Genomic DNA, 24,013 nt, shown 5'->3' on the forward strand with positions numbered 1-24,013 from the left:
TTGCTAATGTAACACCATAAAAATCAGTGCATAGAAACACTAACTTCATAGTGTTTAATAGTGTCATAGTCTCTATTAAAACACCCACAAATATTTACCACAGTGCATAGACCAGACCTCAGTTTCTGGCAGCTTGGAACAGAGTAGCCTGGACTAAATTAAGCAGATGCTGGACCACAGTGGCACTGAGCATTGAAGAGCTTTTTGTCACACCCAACATGAATAGCAAGGGCAAATGTACTGCTCTTGGGGTCCACATGCTCTCAGGCTGATGTTTAGGCTATCATTGTTTGCCTGGAAAATGAGGGGTAACTAGTGTCTTTGGGACTGCTTGGCTTCAGAAGCTACATTTTACACCTGATCTGCTTTCAGGGGGCAAAAAGAAATATAAACTCTTGATATTCATCCAGAACACAGGGACAACACTGATGCTGCAAATGAGAGAGAGGAAAGGAGGAAATAAATACATAAATTATAATAAAATTGAAAAACAAAACAAAACACAATAAAACAACAAACAGAGGGAAGTGCCTGCACAGGGCACTGCAAATGAGCTGTGTAAAACATCTCTAATTTTGAAGCTGGCAAGTATGCAGACATACAAGCAACTGCCTCATAGTATAATATAGTATTCCACAATGCACGAGAGATAACTCTTACAGATACCCAAAGTACGTTCCGGCTACAGAATAGTATATCAAGCTCTCCAAGCACAGCAGTGCAAAACTCAGCACAAGCAACTTTGCCTGCTCTGAAGCCACCTGTTTAAAAACCAGTTTAGCTAGATCTACACAGCATTGTGATTTAAAAAACACCAACAAACAAAACCCTCCACCCTATACATCATTCTTCTAATTAACGTGACTGTCCTGTTGTTTTTGGGGGGTTTTGTTGCTTTTGATTTGGTTTGGGGTTTTTTGGCACAGTCTTCAAGTTACTAACTCTTAGAGTTTAGAACAATTTCTGTCAGACCAATGTTAAATTATTTATGATTATGAAAAGCAAGCCACATAATTTCAATGTGCAGAAATATACATTAATAAAAGACCAAGTGCCCAGCCACTGTAAATCAATCTAGTTCTTTTGAAGTATATGGAGTTATGCCAAACCACCCCAGCAGAAGACCTGATCAAGGATTTAATTGAAGAATTCATGGTTCTGCCCCTATTTCCTTTATAGGAGGTATCACGGTGTTGCAGTGTCTGGAACAGCCTGACCCCGTTGGCACTGCAGTTACATATTAACAATGATGTGGTCTTGGGTGAAAAGTTTGTGCTTACATTAAGGGACCAGCATCACTACCCCCCTAAACCCTTTATTTTCTTTTAATTTCACCAGCCACATTCTCAGCTGATGTAAATCAGCACCTTCCTATTTACATCAGCAATTGTAGATTAATCAATGGTCTGGCCCCATGATGATTTTATCTTTGAATTTCGTATATTTTCAGTTTGTTCAAAAAGACCCATTCAAGGGCAGCTTCCATACCCTGCTAACAAACATTGCCAACATTTCATGATTTGTATTGAGATACTCATCTGAGTTATTACACAACAACATACAGCAGCAACACAAAATATTTAGGGAAGGAAGGAGAAAGCATTATACCAGTTGAAACTCAGAGGGAACTGTAAGCGGGGGGCAAGCAATCAAATAAGAATTTGCAAGGCAACAAAGAGCTAAACACAGCTGGAAATACTCCATGGGATCACAGACACCCAAAACTACCATAATTTTTACCTTTCTGTTGTACAATGAATTTGTTATTTCCCACAGTGTCTCTTACACCAACTGCAGTGTGGATGATCCTTGATTCAGAGAGGAGTTACTACCTGTCAAATAACTTTGCAAAGCACCTTGCAGAGTCTGGGAAAAAACAAAGCAGCTAAACTCAACATAGGCTAGATTCTGGGAGTGAGGATCAATCTGCAGTGTTTGAGATCTCTGTAAACACCCAAATATCAGAATACAGTTTACAAAGAGTCTCTTAGAGCCCCCGCTTTTCTCTTCAGTTGAATTCACTGTGATTGAATTTGTGTTGCTGAATGTTAGCTGAAGCTGAGTACCTTCTAACATCCCTTTGAAAATACAAATCCAAAATGCAGATCAGCATCTACCTGAAACACGGTAAAAAAAAATCCACAACCTCACAGCTGCTTTATAACAACATTCTATGTATTTTTCACTTATACTAAAAAAATTTGCTCAATATTCATAAAGTTTAACAAACACAGACAAAACACTTAGCAAGCACATACAACATATTGCACAATATACTTCAGGGTACTTACATCTTCCACTGTTGACTGTGGGCAAAAAAACCAAGACAAAATGATCAGCAGCCAAAACATTACCTCAGGTTTATCTATCATACGTACACATATGAAAAACAGTTTTTGTAAGAAAACCATTTTGAATTAGTGTGTGCATATCCACATGTCTATACGTGTATATAAAGTGTGTGCATGCATACATATATACACCAATTTAATATAATTTTCATACAAAAATTTCTATTATGTTTATGTTCATCTGACCACATGAAGGACTGAAGATCAACAAAAAATGTGTTACTCATTTTTAGAACACTATCGATGGGCTTGCTCATGCAGTGCTCTAAGTCAAAGTGGGAAGAGAATGTTACATATATGGCATTACAGGGAAATCATCATTAAGAATGTGTGGGTTGCTCAGCAAAGACTGAGGAACCCACACATTGGTTTGAAATACAGATAAAAAAGAATATTTTTCATTTCTTTGTTCAGAAATGTGTTAACTAGTAAAAGGCAAAAAACATAATCCCTAAAATGGAGATGTAGCAAAATTATGTGTATTTGTTTTGGTTGGTATAAACCTCTTAGTTGATCCCAATGCATAAAGTTTTTGCTTCTATGACTGCTACATTATACTTTTCACACTTATTATTCAAACATAGACTGGAAAGTGGGACAGATCCAGCAAACTACCCAACCTTCTGTTGGCTACTTGGGACTTAGAAGAGGCATATGGCACTTCAGAGTATCAATCCTTGTCTATCAGAACAGTATACAGTTCATTAAAAAGTATTTTTATTGTCCTCTAAAAACCTTGCATATTTAGTTTCTAAAAAGGTGAATTTATGCACTTGTGAATAGCTTTAAACAGAAATGTACTATTCTTAGCTCCACCCCCGCCCCCCCAGCATATATTAAATAGAGACATGCTAAATACAGAGGTCTGGCAGCACATTCACAGGCTGCCATAAGGACACAGGCTAGTTATCCAGAGGTAAGAATTGGTACGACCATCTGAATTCTTTCCTTTTCTTACCAGCAGTGGCACCCTTCAAAGGGAGTAACTGAGCAACTGCAAGATTTATAGGTTTACACATATTTATGAAGCCATACTGGACGGCAGCAAAACAACAGTCAAAAAACCATAACCTCTCTGAAACAGACACTATATGCTGGCTTGATTTATACAGGTCTAAGGGCTGCCCTTTCTTCTTGCTGTATTAATATAGTCTTGGGTGCTATGAACATCTCACTCATGTCAGTTTATAACTAACCTTTTTAAGTTTTAAATATTTCAACACAATGTCACATTCCAAATTTATCAGCTCATGCAATGAGCCATGGCCTTGCCAGTTTGTTACAATGGTCTGTTTGTTAATCAACGTGCTCAGAAAATTTGAGAACAAATATTTGCATTCCCTTAGGGTAGAACTGGGGTCAAAAGAACCAAAACCCCATTTATACACACTATCACCACACTGTGATGTGAAAGAAAGGAATGTTCAAGGTTCAGTGGTCAAAAGCAAATTGGAATGATAAATTTTCTAAAACTATTACAGCACAGGAAACATCTATTTCATAGAAACACAACTTTTTTTTTAATGGGCATTTTTGTACACTTGGACAGAAGACGCAGAGCCACTGAGGTGTTTGATCAGTACAAAACCATTAGTTATCCTACACAGTAATTAAGCTGGATAATCTACATTCCCCTGGCTACTTTGCGTTGCTAGATGGTATGCTGGATAGTATAGAACAGCCTTGAGCAAGAGACTGCTAGCCTTTCTACTAGTATGGATACAAAGCACCATTGAAACTGCTATTAACCTAGTGTATTTCCAGGCTTACGTAAATAGGTCACAACACCACGGCAGTACATCAACTGCTCAGCCCACACATAGCACAGATGAACCAGAAATTTAGATTTAGATTAGATAGTAGAAAAAATTATTCACTCTGGGGGTGGTGAGGCACTGGAACAGGTTGCCCAGAGAAGCTGTGGCTGTCCCATTCCTGGCAGTGTTCAAGGCCAGGTTGGATGGGGCTTAGAGCAACCTGGTGTAGTGGAAGGTGCTCCGGCCTGTGGCAAGGGGGTTGGAACTACATGATCTTTAAAGTCCCTTCCAACCCAAACCCTTCTGTGATTCTATGAAACAAACTATGCCAGAACAACTATGTCAGAACAAATGGTCATGTACTGATTCAGGGAGCCTTTTAGACCTCAAAACTCCTACAGAATTCCCAAAGTGTTTAAAGCCACTCTGTTCCCCTCCAAAGTAAATCACCCTCCTTTTCAGTCATGGTAAGTGAAATTGAGTTCATATCCCTTGTGCATCTGGGGATAAGTCTCACCATATCTAGCTAAGTCCCAAAAATAAAAATGTTTCTCCCAGGATATGTCATTGTTTTGGGTCATTGGACTAGGGGCCAGATCTTCAGCTGGGATAAATCAGACAATGGATGGCCTTAACTGCACAGGCACTTAGCCTGTGCAGTGCTCCAAGACAGATCACACCTGTGTTGCTTCTGGATCCCAAGAATAGCTCCTATTCCTTCTCCAATTTGCATGATATTATTTATATCCTACACTGCTTACAACACACACAACGATGGCATCCATAATGCAGATTTCATTCAAGCAAAATAGATCCTGGTACTCACTTCTGTCACCGACATAATACTGACAATTCTGTCTATTTTTCCCAATTCCTTAGACTCATTTAAATCAAAAAGAAGCCTCTGGCCTTCATGGCTGCTCAGAAGGGCTCGAACCTGTGAACAGTGACAGCTGCAGAACAAAAATCAACCTCAAAAAATCTTTTCTTTTTTTCATCATTTTTAATCAAAGGTAGAAGTTGTTAGTGTTTCCAGTAAGTCAATGTAGTATGCAGCAACAAGTTTTTAATGAGACTAACATGCCTCATTAAAAGCTTCAGTACTGGCAACTCTTCCCTTCCAGCCTCCTCACAGACCAGAAAGAGCAGTTACCCTACAGAACAAGGCAGACATGTTAATCAAGGAAGAGACCAACTTTCAAGTTTCACATAAAACTCAATACAGACCATGAAATTCTCCAGTGACATGAACCAAAGCCTCTACAAGTCTTTCTGTTGCTCCAAAATCCATTAAATCCATCTGTAAGCAAGCTGTTAATTAGAATATTCAAAATTGCACAATTCAGGTATACAGAATGATATAAAGAGAAATCTTGTTAATTCATAGGCCCTGTTAGGAAAAAATGGACACAGCTTACGTTTTAACTGGATGTCTGGTCAGTTCTTCTCTGATTCCTCCTGGTATTAGATTATGAACACTCAGGATGAGTATCTGTTTTGTATGCCTTGTTGTGCTAATTATGTTACTAGGATACTAAATACCAAACAATGACATATAAAATTTAAGTATTAAATATGTTGCTCAAGAGATTACAGACATATATCACATTTTTTTAATCTTTACCTTTTGACAGTCTTATTCCCGAAACTATGCTTACAGCAGAATTCCTAATTAATTCAGCATCAGAAAATGAGAAATTCCTTACTGTGCCTGTGACACCAGCAGTAGAAGAAATCAAACTGGTCACATATGGAGTAGCAAGAGGGTTTAGTTTTGCATATTGGCACAGGAATATTGAGTAGACCTTTATATGCAATTCATTTCCAGTCATACAAGTATTTTGTAGACAGTAATTCTGAGTAGCACAGATCATGTTTGTTTCTAAGTCTTAGGAAAGAATGAGATAAAAATATCCTGTGAAGATAGATTATTTTGACATCAAGTGGCTGTAATTTGCACATGCTGTGATCATTTCTAATATCTATTCAGACACTCTCTTACCCTCATGAAACTATCTATCTCCTACACAGAGGAAGTACCAATGAGCCATTTCTAATTCAAAGTTAAAAGTGAATCAAGATTCCACTTGCTGAAAAATTAAAAGTTTCTTCTTATGATTAGACATGCACATTATTTGTCAGATATGATAAATGCTAGATTTGAAATAAACAATATAATTATAAATACTGGGATTTTTCATGAGAATATACTTGGAAAAAATATGCAAGTATGCTAGGGACAAGGTATATCCACCATAAATATACCAAAATAATCTGCGAAATCAAGACAACATTATAAAATTCCAAAATTCAATTTTCACAAATTAATCCAATCATATCACTGCTGACAGGTGAGGAGTGACTCCACTTTTAGCAACAAAGATGAACTTAAAGGATGCAGAAGAAAAAATTGCCATAAACGATACTAAATGAGTTTAATTTTAAAATATGGAGGAACAGCAGCAAACAGAGAAATTGCAGTTCCTTAAAATACTTTTACAGCAACATCTCAAATGTTGGTTTTTCGGGGTTTTTTTAATTGTGATGGTAAGTCTCAAACATTGTATTTTCCACCTCACACCCCCTTGTCATGGTGTGAGCTGAAGCTGAAATAGAGTTATGAAACTGTAAAATACATTTATGCAAAAGGTGAAAAAAAGTGATGAATCACTGGAAAAAATGTGACCAGGACAAAACTACTACCATGTGAGGCAACAATAGCGCAAGAGTACTCAGGCTGAACATGGGAAGAATCTGGAACTGGAAAAGTAGGACAAGAACAGGTGAGTGGTGGGCAGAGAGAGTCCCCTACTGCATCCCTTGCACCAGGGTCCCTGGCATACATCACTGAATCTGACAGTCCAAGAGCCATACTTGTAATGCTAAACGACAGCACCCTGGAATGAACCCACCACCCAAAAAATTGAGTGCAGTGACCCTTCCTCAACCAGCCATACGTGGCCTACAACCAACCAGCTCTTGCAACGTCTGTTTTCATACTTACTGCCCTATGGCCATTCTCAATTGATAGGTAACGTTAGAAACGCACCGTAGGTCAGCAAATGTTACAAAATTGTGGACCATGATGTTTTCATTGCTTAAACATAGGCAACAGTGCTGAACTTAAGGAAAAGAGTCTACACCATCCTTCTCTCTATATATTAAGATTGAAGTGTATCTTATATATTTAAGTGTATTTTATACATTAAGATTTAGTATAGACCTAAATCTTAATGTGCCTTACACTGAGTAAGACATAAGTAGAGTTTTCTTAAATAACTTTATAAATTTAAAGTTGGTAAAAAAATCCAAATGGAACACAAATGACAATGAATCTTGAGCAGCACAAAAAATACTTGTGTCAGTTTGCCATGCAATCACCCTGTCCTAGAAGCCCAGGAGAAAAAGTGAAGTGCAGACAAAAAACTTAATGTTTTTACTACCTAAGAAAATCTGTCTGCTCTCAACCAAGGGCAAATCTATCTTTATGGTCAGTAAAGCAGCTTAATGCAGGCCTACTATAACCTTTTGATAATAGATGCTGTTTCCTACAGACACTATAAAGTTTCTATTTTATTTCGTTTGCAAGAGACTGGCTCTTGACTATCAAAATGCATCTGCTTTTCTTAGGTGATTGCTGTTCTTTGCCTTTATAATAACACATTGCAAAGCCTATTTACTTCAATGCGTTCAAAAACCTTGGTCACAAGAAGTCAAAGAAGAAAGGAGGTTTCAGCTGAACACAGTGTCGTGAAACAAAAAATCTCAAAGAAAGATTTGCCTACATGATTTGCACATATAGAAGCTCAGCTAATTCTTCAGCAGCTTACTCAGCCCCAATGACAAGTAAAATTACATCTTCTGGAGTGCACAGGGAGAGGCCATCTAGATCAGGTATAGTGCCTAGAGAAATATAAATGTCCATGCTTTACGCATTATAATGGGAAGATAATGTTCAGTACCTTTTACAAACAATTAATCTTATAATAATAAACAAATGGTAGGTCTGTTGGTCCATACTTCCTCAAGAGATTAATTGTTAAATTCCTCAAGCACATCATTTAAAAATGTATTTGTACATGCAGATCACCTTCAGTACAAAAGGGATCTCTCTTGCAAAACAAGCTCAGTTGCCAAAAGTAGTGATGGATGGAAAAATACCTGAGCAATAGTTTGTATCGAAGCTTTAGCTTGGGTCAGGATGAAATCTTCTTACTACTTTCTCTACCAGTAACATAACTGTAAAAAGTTTTGAGACATATTATTATAGTGTGAGGGCTGTGCCAGAGGATTTAAAATAGCCAAGAGCAAGGCCATCTTCTGAGACTGACACACAATTTTTCCCTGCTTCTAGGACAAGTGTCTTATTTTACCCTTACTGCTGTGCCTGGTTGAAAAGAAGACTGAAATCTGAACTTATTCTCTACCCCTGCTCTCTCCCCAAAAAGTCTAAACTAAGATGGGATCTGACAATTCTAGGGAATTACCTTGTTGCAAAGGCAACCAAATAGGAATTGAAAAATCAGACTTTTCCTAGGAAACTTGCTCCAGCCTTCCATACAGAACAACTACCACAGTGCAAGAGACACATCATCACCTACCTGCTGGGATAAACTGCAAAACAAAAGGGAAAAAGTATTGCCATGTCAGTAAAATGCTTGCGCCCGATACAAATTTGCTCATATGAGCACTCTCACTCTTCACTGCTGCAGCTGCTCACTGCCTTTAGCTCTGATTTCATCTTTTCTTTCTCCCTCTTCATAACCTGCAGCTCACCCTTCTGACTGTCATGAACACTCCTAGTGAAGTGAATTCGTGGCACTGTGAAGCTCAGTTGAGTGGCATATCAATCTGATGTTAAAGCCACAAGAGAACTAAGGGTCTTTTCCTAAACTGCTGTGCTGCTGCTATTCCTAAGGCAAAAAAAGTACAAGGAGGCAAGGAAGTGTCCAATGCGCATAACAGCGTAGCAGTGAGAAGAGACAGAGATGTGGCTCCCAATGAAAACAAACAGGGAGGATTTTATTGCTGAAATTCAATCTAAAATAATGCCTTCCAAAAGCAAAATACCTTTGTGGGCTAGCATCAATGACTGCTACAAGGCTTCATGGAAAAACATGACTTTTTTGTTTGTTTGCTGATGAAAATCTGACAGAATCAAAGACAATAGTGCTGCCCCTCCTGGTCCTAAAACACATCTAGTTTTTTCTATTTCTAAGTGAATGCCTGAAAAACAAAACAAAACAAAACAGAACTTACTTCCTTACATTGTTTTAACATGAATATATTTAGACATGAAAACTTCTGTTACCAGCCCCCTGAAAGTTCATTCTTAGGATTAAATGATTAGGGCATGAAAACAATTATGTTACTCATAAGCCCAAATAAAAATTGGCAGACTATTACTAGGTTTCATCTCATTTTTATGACTCCTTTGCCCAAATAAATCAATCGCATGAAGTTAAACTCAACATGGGGAGTTAAGCTCTCCACAGAGACTGGAGATTGCAAACGTAAGTCAAACAGGAAGAATGAAAGCTGAGATAATAGATGGTTTATACTAGTTAACTTCAAAGCCCAGAGACATGGCTGAAAATATTAAGATAATATACAATGAACAATGATTCCAGAAGAAATAATAGAAGCCTCTCTTACCAAACATGCAATTGTAAGTAAAAACCCCACAACTTCTACAACTACTACTCCAACTGCACAGAATTTGTATTATATCAAGAATCTTCTAAGGCTATGCAGCAAAACAATCAGCCTTAAAACTAGCCTTCAAGAAGCAAGCCTATTGTTGTCCTGATAACTGGCAGTATCAGGAGAGTTAGCTAAGAGCCTTCCATGAAGACAACTATCTTCGCAGCAAGGGCACATGAAATTAGTCACACGGCACACTATTAAAGGCATTCACACATAATAGCGAATGCAAACCACTGCATTTTCAGAGGTAATTAGAAGCAATTTCCTCAAGTTATTTTTCTTGTTCTGGATATATAAAAATAATTTTCTTTTTCACCCAGATAGTGTTTTAACATAAAATATGGTGCTAGCCACACATTCAAGTATTCAGAAAAAATAGTGAAGGCTAGACATGCATCCAAAGTTGGTTTTTTTGGTTCAGAACTATGTTTCATGTGTTGGAAGTTCATGTAAGTGCAATACTACTACATACAAACATTTTACCATTCCTTCCTCCCCCAATTATAATCTCTTACTTAGATCATAATTGAGATAATCACTTGATTCTCTGCCTGTGCACCCTGCAATTAACTAGTTTCATCAAGATTCACAAAACTTGGTCAAAGAAGACTGAGGACTGGAAGAAGAAGAAAATGCTGGAGGTCAAAAATAGAATTTATGAATAAATGTCATGGGAAAGCTTAGGTAGTGCCTATGTGAAGGCGAGTTGCTCAATTTTATATACACATCAGCAACAGAGTATAATCCTACTGACTCATCAGTGTTTAATTAGCTTTTCCTATTTTTAAAAAAGTGTTCTTTTTTCTGTGTAAAAAAGACCTAAGCAACAGAGACACATGAATGGCTACACAGAAACAACAAAACTATCTCTAAAACATTCTGGTCAATTGCATAAATACACTGGGAAAAAATATGAGTAACAAAGTTATGATCAATTATAAAAGGCAGATGTCATATTTCATAGCCTCTGAATAAGATGTATCTGTTTATCACAGTAAATGTCATTAGGGTACTAAGACCTCAGTTTCGAGGGTCTTCTAGTACAAGGTGTCCTACTCTCTGAAAACACCTGCTACACAAACCATTAAATTGCTAGAAACGTGGCATGTCAGCACAAGGTGAAAGAAACTGAAAAACAAGTGAGCTGATGCTTCCTGCCAGGCAGAAGCTGCAATTCAAATTTTTGTTGGGAATCATGGCTCCCATACACAATAAAACAGTAAAAATAATGCAGAGTCACACATCTCACAAAACCCCATAGTTTTTTTCAATACAGTGAGTTTTGAAGCCTGCAGTTATCTCCTCAGACTACAGCATAGCGCTGTTGAAGACAGTATAGGTGAGCTTGGAGAAATATGGACTAGAACTAGTTAGAAGTTTACAATTAACACTGGCAGTGACTGGGAAAAGTATTTCAACTAACTGTCATTTTTTTAAACAAAAATCTCCCTTCTTCAGAGAAAACACCAAGTTTTGAAAAAAAATTTGCTGGCCCAAAACTCAAAAAATTCCTGTTCCCATAATCTTTTTTGCATGAGAGAAAAAAAAAAAAAAAAAAAGCTCTCTTAGGTTTATGATCAGATCCAATGAAGACAACAAGAGATTTTCTTTACTGAAAGTTTTTAACTGGATGTGGCAATTCAGAAAGCTGAGCAGAAGAAAATCAGTGCATCATGCTCAGAGCAATCATAGTAATAATCACTGAAATAATATGTTCAGAATGGTAGATAATTGTATTATCATCAAACATAGTAAATTTATATATAAAAATCAGACATGCAGGCATGTCACTAACATTAACTTCAGGTTTACTTAATTATTTCAGACATCCTACCTCATTATTGACTTCAGGAAGTTTTTTCTTTGTTTCTCCAATGTTCAAATAGCTGTGGAAGGAAAACAGTTTTGATTACTTACAGAAGCAACTAACTTACACAATGCAAATATTTCTGCCTTTTTTTTTAATGCATGAAGTTTTCAAAATTTATCATGCCTCAAAATAAAATAAAAGGTAACTAATCTCAGATTTTAATGAAGGAGTGTTAATATAAACCTGCAGGCTAGCTCTCTGGGCCAATACAAAACACAGGGAGAACCAACCATCTACTTTCTAGTCACCAGGTACAGACCACCAATAACCCCCTTGTCGTAAAGAAGCTCACATACTATTGTGATGTGAATCAACAAATCTCAGTATAATATCAACTTACCAGAGTTTTCAAACTCATCATCTTGCCTCTCAGTTTCTCACCATAAGTCTCTGATAGATTTAAAGCTTTCCTCCATACCCAAGTTTAACCCATGGCATCTGATAAAATTTAAAAGGATCTATAGTTGTGTTTCAACAGGACATGGATACATCCAAATACTGTATATCCCGGTTTCTTGTGATGGTGATGAACTAATATCATCTGCACAGTTATCTTGTGAATAAACAAAATACAAGCCTCTACTAGACAAGAAACTAAAGTATATCTATTTGAAAAATACTGCTCTCCATCAGAATATGTATTTCCACAAAAACACTGCATTAACACAGACCTGTTAGTTAAAACACACAGTGATGGATTAGCTGTATGTTGCCTTTCCAAAGAAAGGGAATTAAATAAGCTTTTAAGCACGAGTAACCCATAGACTGGAAAATAGGCAACTGTCCAGGTACCCAGACTATACTAACTCCTTTTCCTTGTCAACACTTGGAGCGCCATGAAAGTGGTTCTTCTCCTGAATGCAGCTCTCAGTACCTTCCAGCACTACAAGATATTTTTAGTTCTCAGTGCTGTAGGAAGAGATACCTTCATGGGCACTTATAACTTAATACAGCAGCACCTTTCAGCACCTTCTGCCAAGAGCTGAACATGAGGGGAAAAAAAAATGACTGGGGCATCTATTCTATGCTGAGAGCATCTAACTCAACATTAGGTGATGGGCATTTGTCAGAGGTTCTCCCTATTCCTACTTTCAGTGCGAAATCCCATGTGCTTTGCCAGGCTTTTAACAATAGAAGATCCTATCTGGGAACGTCAGGTGCAAGCACCAGTGCAGGATCACCAAAAAACCTTTTGCAATGCATTTGCAGCCCTCCAGTAATGTCATGGTCTGTAGTTACTGGCTGGGATAAGATTTGTTTCCTAGAGGAAACTTTCCTGCCTGGCCAAAGTCGAGAATTCATGGGACCTGAACAAAGATGTAGAAGCAAGAAAGAAGGAATTCTTTGAAGGAACGGCAATCATTTACCAAGGTACCACAAAATGGACACAGGGATTTCAAGGCTTCAGCATGCAGGGACAGTAAGACACAGCAAGGCTTCTAGGCAAGGCTTGAAAGTGCATGCCCATGCTTTGGAAAAGGTAAATGTAGCAACATAGGACAATATTTAAAAACAAAGTGTGCAAACCTCATGCTTAAAAAAATAAACAAAAACAACTGTTGCAAGTTTCTCCAAAGGAACGACAACAACAACAAAAAACGAAACAACAAAAAAAGAAGTTTTAAAGCCTACAAGACTAAAGAAAAATAAGCTGCTGACTGTGGTTCTGTTCTCTGGGTACCAGTGAATTATTTCAAGGAGAACTAAGAAAAGTGACAAAGAAAAGCAAATACATAGTCAAAGGCTTAAATTTGCTATGCAGAGGTCTGGGTATTCAGGTGTCACATTTCAGAGATTCACAAATCAGAAATGGTCTAGATAGTGCCAAAGTTTTTTCTTGGGATAACGGCACTCAAAAAAATTCCAGATCAAAAACTTACCCAAAGTATTTCCACTTGCTGAGAAAGCAGAAATACTTCCACTCAATAACTATCCAAGTCAGTGTTGTTTCAAGAAACACTGCCAGAGAGAGGAGAGGACAATCTACCATTAATTAATGAGCACAGACACAAGTAAATGGGCAAAGGAAGGATGAGGGCAGAGTAGCATGCTGAGAAAAAAAGCTAAAAAGGGAAACCACCTCCAGCATAGCTTTCCTTCAGGAAGCTGAGAGTCAGGGAAGAAGTCCACAGGGGTGCAGCCCTGAATGTGCATTCTCCCTCACCACTGCAACACCTACAATATACCAACACACTTCACCACATATACACCAAAACCCCATGTATTCATTTAGCATGCCTGTAAATGACAAGTCAAGTTGAAAGATATGAAAATTCCCATCAGTGGCTAGTAATTCTTACCTTAAAGAAAATTTCTACATATTTTTCTAACAGCAGAATGTTTAAATGCCAATTACTTTATTTAAATATTAAACATATCAGCAGTTTATATTGACTACATACCTTCAAAGGTATATTGCATCTAAACATACATATTACATCTAAAGATGTTAAGATTCAGTGCTTGGAATGACAGTGTTAAAGGTGAGCACAGTTTAGTCTAGAAATCACTGCAGACAGGGAAGAAAAAGATTCAGTTCTTAGTATAAGACACCTGAGAAGAAACAAATGCACTGCTTGAAGTGCAGCAATGACGCTTTCAGCTTCTGCTTCTCCTTGGATACTCTCTCCTTTCCATTACGTTCCCTCACATCAGTGCCACGAGCCCCCATTCGAAAGTTCAGTCTATCCCAGCAATGAATGTGTTCAACAAGCAACATGGGGGGGGGGGGAGGGAGAGGGGAATGTACAAACTTCTTGTTGCTATCAGACCTGATGCAAACCCTTTAGGGCAGATGCTTTGGTCTCCCGCAGCTGCAACAGCTTTTATCTTTGCCTGTGACACATACAGACACATATGCTCCTTAATTCCTTTAATTCCTTTCAGAAAACTGTCCCTTTCAATTAACCCATCCTTTCCTCTGACTTTTCTGGCTAAGATGTCTCCCTAATTATCATTCTGTCTACAACCCAGTTAAGAACAAAATCAACATTAAGCCTTTCATCCTGTCATAAATAATGCTCGTAAAAGCATGGCCAACATTTACAGCACTATATAAATACTAATAGTGAAGAACTCCAACTCTGAACACAAGGATGGGAAAGATCTCAAGTCATCCCGTTTATCCTCCCTACAGCACAAGACTATGGCGTACTATCAAGGGATATACAAACCAGCTTTCTCTTAACAAGTCCTTTAGGCTAGCTTTTCTTAAGGTATTCTCTTTGTTGACCTTAAATACTTAGCTATATTGTTTGATGTTGGAGCCATAAAAGTCTGAAAAGCTCTCACCACAAAACTCTGACCATAAAACATAAAAAGACAAAAATAAATGCTTTTTCTCACGCAGAATAAATCCAGAGTGCCCAATTTTCTACACAGCGCATGCTAATGCCAAACACTTACTTACTTTTAGCCTGTCTGTTGCACATAAAACACATGTACGGACGTGAAACATGGTGTGCTGAGAGCTAAGTTTAAGCTATCCACAGAATCACAGGATTTAATACCAAAAAGATATGGTAGATCTTTTTTGAGAGATGAGCATTGCATTTGACATGGAAGAAAGCACAGAGGGAAAGGGACTTACATTTAGCCTGTCACATCTTTCTCTCTAGCTTTGCCACTGAAGTGCAAGAAGCTTCAATAAATGTTCAGAAGCAGCCAGTGACAAAAATGGTAAGAGTGCTGATAGAAATCCTGTTCATTACACAGTTTTCTCCCGAAACATGATGAGCTCTCCTGAAAAGCGTAGTGTCCTCAACTCTACAAAACCAAGATGAGCAAGGTCCCATAAAGCTGCTAGTTTAGCATATAAATTCCTAACCACCTTCAGAAAGGGATTGGTAATTTTGAGGTTTTTGGTTGTTTTTTTTTTAATTCAACTGTAAGAAAAATGCCCACAAAGAAATTCACTGCCAGAATTAAGAACCATTACTGATCACATGCAGAACCACTCAAGAAACACACCTAAAAGGCTGTATCTCCTCCGTGATATTCTCCCAGTCACTCACTAGAAAACAGAGAGACTGTCAGCTAAATTATTCATATCAAGGCAGGGAAGAGACAGCAATCAGTCATCTTTTAAATAACAGGAGGGACTCAGATATTCTGGTCATTAAAAGCCTACATACCTACCCAAAATGAACAGAAATGATGGAGAGGTGGATAACTAGGTAGAATATTTTAGAGTTTATAAAACAAGCAAGAAAGGAAGTGCTGGGAATTAAATTCCCAGGCTCATCAGCTTCACAGCAGGACTGTCAACACTCCATCTTTCTGCAGCTTTCTCCCTCTTACCACTGTGCACAAATACTGACACTCAGCCCTCAGTTAAAGCACACATATCACAACATCATGCCATTGCTGCATGTCCTTTGGGTTAAAGGGCTGTTTCTCCTTTTTTACCATCATGTCAAGGAAATGGCACTATGTGACTGATGGTTACAGCAGCCTTTCTGTGGCTCGCCTTGCAGCTCTTTTGCAGTTTTATCTGTTACAAGCACCTTTCTTTTTGCCTTGGGTGGCAGCCAAGTAAGTCCTTTTTCTGCAATGCCTACTAAAAGGGGTGGGTGGGGGGTCCTCTAAAGTATCGCCACAGTGCCAAACCCCAAATCGTGATATTCAAGTTCCATACAAATCTTATATTACTTTTTAGCCACTCACTTGAGTTTCTTGAAGGCTTCCCTGCCACCAGCCACATACTGCTCTCCACTTTGAAGCTCCTCCAGCTGCCGGACACGATGCCCACCCTGGGGTGTATAGATGTTACGCACAGCTCCGAAGGGTGCCTTCACCCCGGCTGTCACCTCTTTGAGGAATACCTCAAAGTTGGACACTTTCTTCTCACTGATGACAATGCGGCGCCCCGGGAAGAAAGGGTCCCCATTGCGATACACCAGCACGCTCTTCACCGTCGGCTGTGAGAGCCACGACCCCTTCGTGCCAGTACTAGTCATGCTCAGTGGTTTCAGACCTCCTGATGCCTGCTCCTGTTTACTCAAGAGAAGGGTCCTGCCCGAGCAACCCTCTCACCTCCGCCCTGACAGCTCCGTTCCAGGGGTGAAGCGCACACACCCAGGCCGGGGCTGGGCACCAGGGTCCACCTCCGAGGAGGCAGGGCAGGGAGTCCCGCACCGCGGGGAGGGACCACAGCCTCCCCAGGGCCTGCCGCACAGCTCAGCTCAGCTCAGCTCAGCCTCTTGAGAGCGGCTCGTCCTTGGCAATCAGCTCCTGCTGCTCCCTGGCACCTGGGCAGGTTAACGTGGATTACGCTAACCCAGGCAAAAAAAAGCCAGCATTGCATGGAAGTAGATCCAACGCAGCTGGAAAACGGACTGCAGGGGGCCTACGCCCTCCCAGGGTATTTATCCTCCAGCCTTGCCATCACGGGAAGCGGCTTGCCTCTGCCACCTGGTTTCCTTGGGGAACTTTATCCCGCGTTTGCTCGTCCTTCTCCTTGCCCAGCCAGGCGACAGCCTGCCAAGAGCCTCACGGACCTAGAGCCACGCCGGGGCCGGCACAAAGCACAGCTCAGTTATTCACCGAGCGGTGGCTGGGGGAAGGTTGACGAGGAGGGGTCGTGCCTAGAGGCAGGGAGAAGGATGCGGGGGCAATGGGGGCAGAGCGTAAACGGACCAAGGGCCCCGCACCTGAGCGAGGGAGGGTAGTCCCCGCTCTGCCTCCTCCTCCCCAGCGGGTCAGGTGCTGCCTACCGACCGGCGCCTGGCCCTCCAGCGCGCCGGGGCTCCCCGCCCCAGGGAAAGGGACCGGCCACTGAGCTGCTCTCAGCGGGGAGCGGCGGCGGAGGGGAAACGAGGCGGCTCAGCGAGCACGGGTAAGGGGGCGTAGAGAATGCTTTGGCCGGGTCCGGCTGGGCGAGGCGGAGCTGCCGGGAGATGGCGGCTCTACACAGGCGAGCGGCCGGCAAGCGCCGTTAACCGCGGTTGCGGTCCCCCGCGCCGCCGCGGAGGGGCCGCGCTTCACACGGGTGTCGGTGAGTACAGGATTAACCACCCGCGAGCCTGTCCCTGCCAGTGACGGGCCGGGAGTTCGGCGGTGGCAGGCTGCGGCCGCGGAGGAGAAGTGTGGGTGAAGACCACGTTATTTCATTCATGTCTAGCCAGCTCTTCTTGGGCTTTCTTACTAAAGGGGTCAGTTTTTTCCTTCTCAGTAACAAAACAGACTTTTACTAGACCTTTCAGGTCAAGGTCACGAAAATGCTAGCCAGCCGCCCCGGCAAGGGCAAGCCTCAGCCGCCAGCAAAAAGGCAGTTTCTACAACACGACTGCTTCAGGCTCTTTGCCCTGGCTGCTTCTCCGTATTCCCTTGCTGATTCTGACACATGCTTTCTCCACTGGAGATTTAGTTATTTGGTGCCTGATAATTGCCTTTGGTTCATGATTAACATCTAACGATTACCACTTGTGTGTGCAGGAAGGTCCATGCACGAAGCAAGCGAACCACTGTAAAGTCATACCTGCTGTTATTTATTCTGTTCTTACTTTACTTCTTATCAGTTATTAAAAATCCCACCTGAAAACTGGATCTTTGCTGCAGGTCACCTGTTGCCATTTGCTGTTTACATTTCCTGCAACTCAGAAATAAAGCTGGGCCATGATTTTGCAGGGGAAAAAAAATACCAGTGGGGTTGAAATTAGGCTCTTGGACCATACAAATTAATTACGTATATTTATGGACAATTATTTTGGGTGAGTTTTTTTTTTTTTTTAATTTGCCAACTAACATGATGCCCTCTGAATGTCTTTTTGAGATTATATGTAAATGTTGTGGACAGAGCGCCTTTCCCCGATTCTACCATCTGAATGGGCAAAATTTGCTAGTAACACAGAAGTAAGCTGCACTCCCCTGGTGTCTGAGTAAGTTTATTTTGTCATTTGCATTTTTAAAGTATTTAAAGGCTTTTCAGTCTCCTGTTATTCTTTGGTTGAGTAAGTCTGTTATAATTTGTTCTTTTAAGCATCTAGGATCAGTCACAAGAACTAATATCACTCCTGCTGAGCTGGCGCAAACCTCCAATTCTGTCTGGATAATTTCAGTTAATGAGACTCAGAGATGATTTGTCCTACTAAAGCAAGCTCAATTTGAAATACAACATGAACAGTAGCCTGATAAATCAGAAGAACATCCTCAGGCACAATTTATTTTTAACAAAAATACATCCACAAAATGAAACAGAGAAACAGTAGACAAATGCCGTGGTTTAACAAAACATAAATGTGGACAACACAACGTAAAGTAACACACCTGTGATTCAAAGAACATGATGTAAAGTGAAATGAGATTAATGTTGCACTCTTTCTTAAGTCAACTTCTATAATTCTACATAGTAGGTGTGATGTAGCATGTATAAAAAATACATTTTTAAACCTATTAAGAACCAGATCCAATCACTGCCATCATCAAAAGACTCCCTTAGATTTCACAGATAAATGTATTGAATCATGAAATCATCCTGATACCATTTTAATCTTAAACTATTAAAAAAACTTTGTAAACAAATGATCCACTTGAAGCTGCATTTTCTTGCTAATTGTCAGCCAAACATCTCCAGACTGTCCAGTGTTTGGGAACTAATTTTGGATACTGCATTATCAGAATAGTAGACTTTTTTTAATCTCAGATTATTAAAATTTGTAAAAATCAATTAGGCATGGGTCTTACAGGCTTATTTGGTGTACAGATGAGTCTCTGGTGTGTCCAAACAAATTCTGACTACAGATAAGTTTTCGTTACTTGACAACTCTTTCGGAATGCTTGGGACATGCCTTTTTGCTATACTTTTTAATGCTATCTGCTTTGCTCTTTCCAGGAAGCTGCATAATAAAATACAGAGACTTTGATTCCACTGGATTTTTGCTGCAGCTTGGGTACAAGAAGCGATAAAACCTGAGAGAAAATAAACAGAAAATGCCTTAAATTCAAACTGAATTCCTTTAACAGCCCCGTTTCCCCACTGATTGTCGCAAGACTAAAACTGGTCTAGACCTTCCTACCTGGAATTGCTTAGTGTACAGTAACAATTGTTCTTCCTAATGGATTTTAACACGTGATGGAAAGAATTTTTCTTCCCTTTTATCTCGCCTCCTTTGATGGGAAAATTACCCCCCTACTGTGAGTTACAACAGGGCGGTTAACCATTACAGAAAGCAATTTCAGGGTGAGGGAAGTCAAATATGCTGCTGTTACTGGTTAACAGTTAAATTTCTCTACTTGCTGCTGGTTTTCTTCTATCTAATAAAGGGGAGAACCAACCATTTACCATCCTCAAATTAATACTGTTTAACATTGATCTGTTGCAACCTGAAATGAAAAAATACATTAAAAATATGCTTATGTTTAAAAACCAAAAATGCTGATGACCTTCATACCGTTCTGCAGTCAAGTAATGATACGTCAACTATTTGTCTGCTATTTTGTGTCAGATTCTACTACTTAAGGTGATCTTAGGTCTAATTTGCAATCACACATCATCTTTGGCATAGGAATAAGCCACTGAGTATTTTATTTTTGTGTGTTCATTTTGGCGCTTGCGCTACTCCAGAATACTGTTGGCCTTTACCTATGGCCACACTAGTTACAATCACTTTTGTGGATTGCAATAAAACAGCCCCTGAACAATACCAGAGCCTAGAACTGGTGGGCAAAATCTTTTTCCAAAACTGGGAGCACATTACAAATCCTTTGCAGAATTACAGTGCAGAATTTTGCCCATAGTTTAACCTTTCCATAGCGGATAGCTGTGCCTCATAGAGACTTCATCTTTCAAATTTAGCTGCTTGCATTTCTGGCCTCTGCCCCTTTACTTGTGCTGCAGTGAAATCTCAGCGTTTTCCTATTCTTAAGGTAACACATGGAAATTCAGCCCCTGAAAAGCGACCATGACTGTCGAGTCCACAGCGGGCCCATTATCTCACACAAGTCTTTTCAGGATGAAACATTTTATTTTCTTCAGTAATAGGAACAAAACAAAGCAAACTCAGAGTGTTTCTAAGGTAAGCATGTTTTCCATCTTGCCTATGTACAACCATTGCCCGAAAGCTAAGAAAAACTCAAGCACTTCAACCCATGATAGCAGCCTTCACCCATGTGAATCTGCTCTTTCTAGCCTTTGTAGGGCCGGACCACTTATCACTACTATTGTTTCAGTTCCTAAGCAATCTCCTGTCACATTCTCAACAGTAACGAGACAAGCTGCTGAACCCACTGACGCAATTAATATAAATGCAGAGACACATAATCTCTTTGTGATGGAGCAGTGTCAGACCTCTCATCTTACTTGGAGTTGATGCATGAGACCATGTCAGTCAGGTCAAGTGTCAGAATCACATGATGGACCTGAGGTCACTTAATGAGCACATGCTGGGAGATGCGGTGAGAACAGAGCCATGGTGTAGTGACATAGCATCAAATAGGGTCACTTTTTCTGCAGGAAAATGCTGTGAGGTCTCTGGCATCTCAGGACCAGGAGCGATTTTGCAGCTTGTTGCAGGTCCCTGGCAACAAGGCTCAGTGACAGCAAAACATGAAGTCATGAAGACAGGAACATGTCCTAGTGCTGAAGAAAAGACTGACAGAATGCAAAATGATAAAGTTTCTAAATACAGAGAACAAAATTCAGCTTATTCTATTGCACACAGCGCTGATAATCACACTTAATAACTACACCTTTGTGCAGCTTATCTAAAAATCAGACTAAGCAATAGCAGCCACTTTATTCACAGTTGTAATTCTGGGGTGATCAGACTGTCTGAACTGATGGTTTAATATATATAAATACTGGGTGGTTTAACTTTCAGACACATGCACTAACTGGAAGAAATAAAATACTGATGCACTGGTGCAGTTTTAAATTTTAAAACCCATGTCATAGCAATTTTATATTCTTGTACAATTGCCAGATCAAAAACTCCTTAGAATACCAGGATCAATTATTTTGCCTTAAAAAAAGCATTAATTGCAGTTGAAGCTACAGCTTTTGATGACACAGGCCTTAGAATTCTAACTGTTTTGAGACAGCTGAGATGATAAAGAGTTACCTAAGAAAAAGGCTTTTGCAAACCCTTAGAGGCACATGAGGAAATGGTTCTCCATGGAGGAGCACATTCCAGGGGGTTAGCCTGAGGTAAAAAGTTAAAAAATATCTCTCGTGGTCTTTGTATAGAAAGTGAAGTCATCCTCTCTAGGCAAAGATTTCTCAGTGTGTAATTGGAGCCACCTTTGATCCAGGCACCTGACACTATCAATGGAGTATTCCTGATTCATTCATGCAATAGAAGTTATTCTAAATATGAATGTTATATTTTTAAAGTTTTCCGTGGGGCCTTTTGTTTTCTCTCCCTCTATTCTTACTCAGCTGCACTCATGATCCACTAGACACTCATCTACTGTCCAGAAGCAAGCTTACATTTTTCTGGTTAATCTGCTTTGGTTTGTGTTTTGTTGTTTGTGGGGTTTTGGGGTTTTTTTGTTTGTTTTCTCAACATGAATAAAATGGGGCTCCTGTGAACATGTATTTTAGGAGAAGAAACAGGTAATAGGTTCAGGCACATCTTTGTATATAAACAGGATTAATTAAATGTATAAATCATACACTAGAGAGGTAATTTCTCTGTAGACAGATATCTATATGCCTTTCTACCACAATTCTCCCAAAAAGTTCTCTGAGCTCTTCAGCAGAGATTTATAAAGACTCCTCTGATAACACCTATGATTTCCTTCTCTTTCTGTGGTTTTCTTTGGTGTTTCTGCTCTTCCACATACCCCAGCTGCAATTGGACCAGTCCCTCGCGTCTGCATTGGCATTCAGCCGGCAGTGGAACTAATTGCTCATGTCATTCCAGCTCACAAATAGCTTGTGTTTTGGATAGCAGTTTCAGGGCTAAGCAAGCCTGTGCGTGAGCTAGCTTCTCCTCTCAGCAGAACAGAGAACAGCCATCATGCCTGTTTGTGGTAATGAGCTTCTTCAACAAACAGCAGATGAGCTTGATTGATTAATTTTTTATTAAATACAGCAAACTGCTCCCAACGGTTGGCACTGCAGGACAGACCAGGTACCTGGCACATGTGTACAGCAGAAGCAACAAGCAGATCGTTGGTATTTAGAGCTGCGATAAATAGATGGCAGTTCAAGATCTCCAGATATCTTTTCTCAGCAGCAGAATAAAATTAGACATTCTGTCTGTGCTTCAGAACTTAGCCCTAGCTGCCAGTTCACACCAGTCTGTTGCTTTCACCTCTGAAGACAGAGGTGATACTTGGTTATCATCTGCCCTTCCAGGCAATTACGATGATGACTGATGATGCAGCTCTAATGAGATACAATACCAATGCTCACTGGCATACTGGCCTGTTACATCGTACATATCAAAGTTCGAATCAATACATATTGGGTGTGAAGTTATGTCATCTTATTTCCAACATGCCTGTTGTGTAAGCAGCCAGAATAACAGATGGACAAAGGAAAACAAATAGATCAACCCGGCATCTTTTTCCTTTTTTACTGAAGAGTGTGAAATGTCAGCTGTGTGAAGCTTATTGCAAGTCCATTAAATGTAAATTTCTGGCAGATACTCTTCAGATGCTTCCCCAGCTTTTGCATTCCAAACATGCAGAGTCAACATAAGCTGCTGTTAGTTGCCAGCAACAGTGTATTTCCGCTCTCCTGTTGTGTGTTCTGTGCTGCCTGGTATTTCCACATTTTAAGTATCTCTTGACATCCAAGAGTATTAAAACGGTCTTGTACATACTGCCACCTGCTGTGATTAAACAAAACTCGAGCTAAAATATGTAAGTAGATTACAGTTTTTGTCAATTATAAAGTGGGACAACGTTTGCATTCAGGCATGCTTACCCGGAAACTGAAAACCACCGATGGCCTCAGTCTACTAATATATGCTGAAGACCTTAAAGCTCGTCCAGTTCCAAGCCCCTGCCACAGGCAGGGACACCTTCCATCTGGCTTTAAACACTGCCAGGGATGGGGCAGACACAGCTTCTCAGGGCACCCTGTGCCAGTGCCTCACCACCCTCACAGTGAAAGTTCCCACCACCGCATAGTTTACGCGCGTTACGAACGCGCCCGGAAGTCGGAGCAGGCCACACGCCGCGGTGACAGCGGCTGGCGGGGGCACGCTGGGTGCCGCAGGGTGCGGGTGCGGGCACCGCTCCGTTACTGGCTCCGCCCGGCTGACAGCTACAGCTGAACAGCGGCAGCCACGGGCCGCGCTCCTCCCCAGCTGCGCAGGGGTAACCCTTCAGCCTGGGCTCCTCCCTCGCCGCGGCTGCGCGCTGGGAGTCGGGCCGGGCCG

At 40.4% G+C, this 24,013-nt stretch overlaps 1 protein-coding gene and 1 long non-coding RNA gene across 6 annotated transcripts in view; one reads left to right on the forward strand and one right to left on the reverse strand.

Annotated features, from left to right (window-relative positions):
- DCDC2 (doublecortin domain containing 2) overlaps nt 1-16,743 on the reverse strand; it is a 54,416-nt gene extending 37,673 nt beyond the window's left edge. The window contains exons 1-4 of one of the 3 annotated variants that reach the window (XM_030495568.1): nt 16,508-16,742; nt 16,350-16,435; nt 11,649-11,700; nt 2,292-2,306 (exon numbers count right to left, since the gene is read on the reverse strand). In XM_030495568.1, the coding sequence (XP_030351428.1) occupies nt 2,292-2,306; nt 11,649-11,700; nt 16,350-16,435; nt 16,508-16,642 (288 nt within the window). In that variant the 5' untranslated portion in view covers nt 16,643-16,742. Of the gene's footprint in view, nt 1-2,291; nt 2,307-11,648; nt 11,701-16,349 lie in introns of all 3 variants that reach the window. The other 2 variants (XM_030495552.1, XM_030495560.1) reach the window with 2 other exon arrangements.
- A 118-nt stretch (nt 16,744-16,861) lies between these two features.
- Nucleotides 16,862-20,056, forward strand: LOC115611912. 3 transcript variants are annotated; one of them, XR_003992761.1, is made up of 3 exons: nt 16,862-17,046; nt 18,457-18,562; nt 19,516-20,056. It is a non-coding gene; the product is annotated as an uncharacterized LOC115611912 (long non-coding RNA). The 3 variants fall into 3 exon arrangements; XR_003992756.1 differs by lacking the exon at nt 16,862-17,046 and adding an exon at nt 17,058-17,520; XR_003992758.1 differs by lacking the exon at nt 16,862-17,046 and adding an exon at nt 17,532-17,679.
- Nucleotides 20,057-24,013: the final 3,957 nt, after the last annotated feature.

Source organism: Strigops habroptila, chromosome 1 (genome assembly GCF_004027225.2).
Source record: "Strigops habroptila isolate Jane chromosome 1, bStrHab1.2.pri, whole genome shotgun sequence".
Taxonomy (NCBI): Eukaryota; Metazoa; Chordata; class Aves; order Psittaciformes; family Psittacidae; genus Strigops; species Strigops habroptila.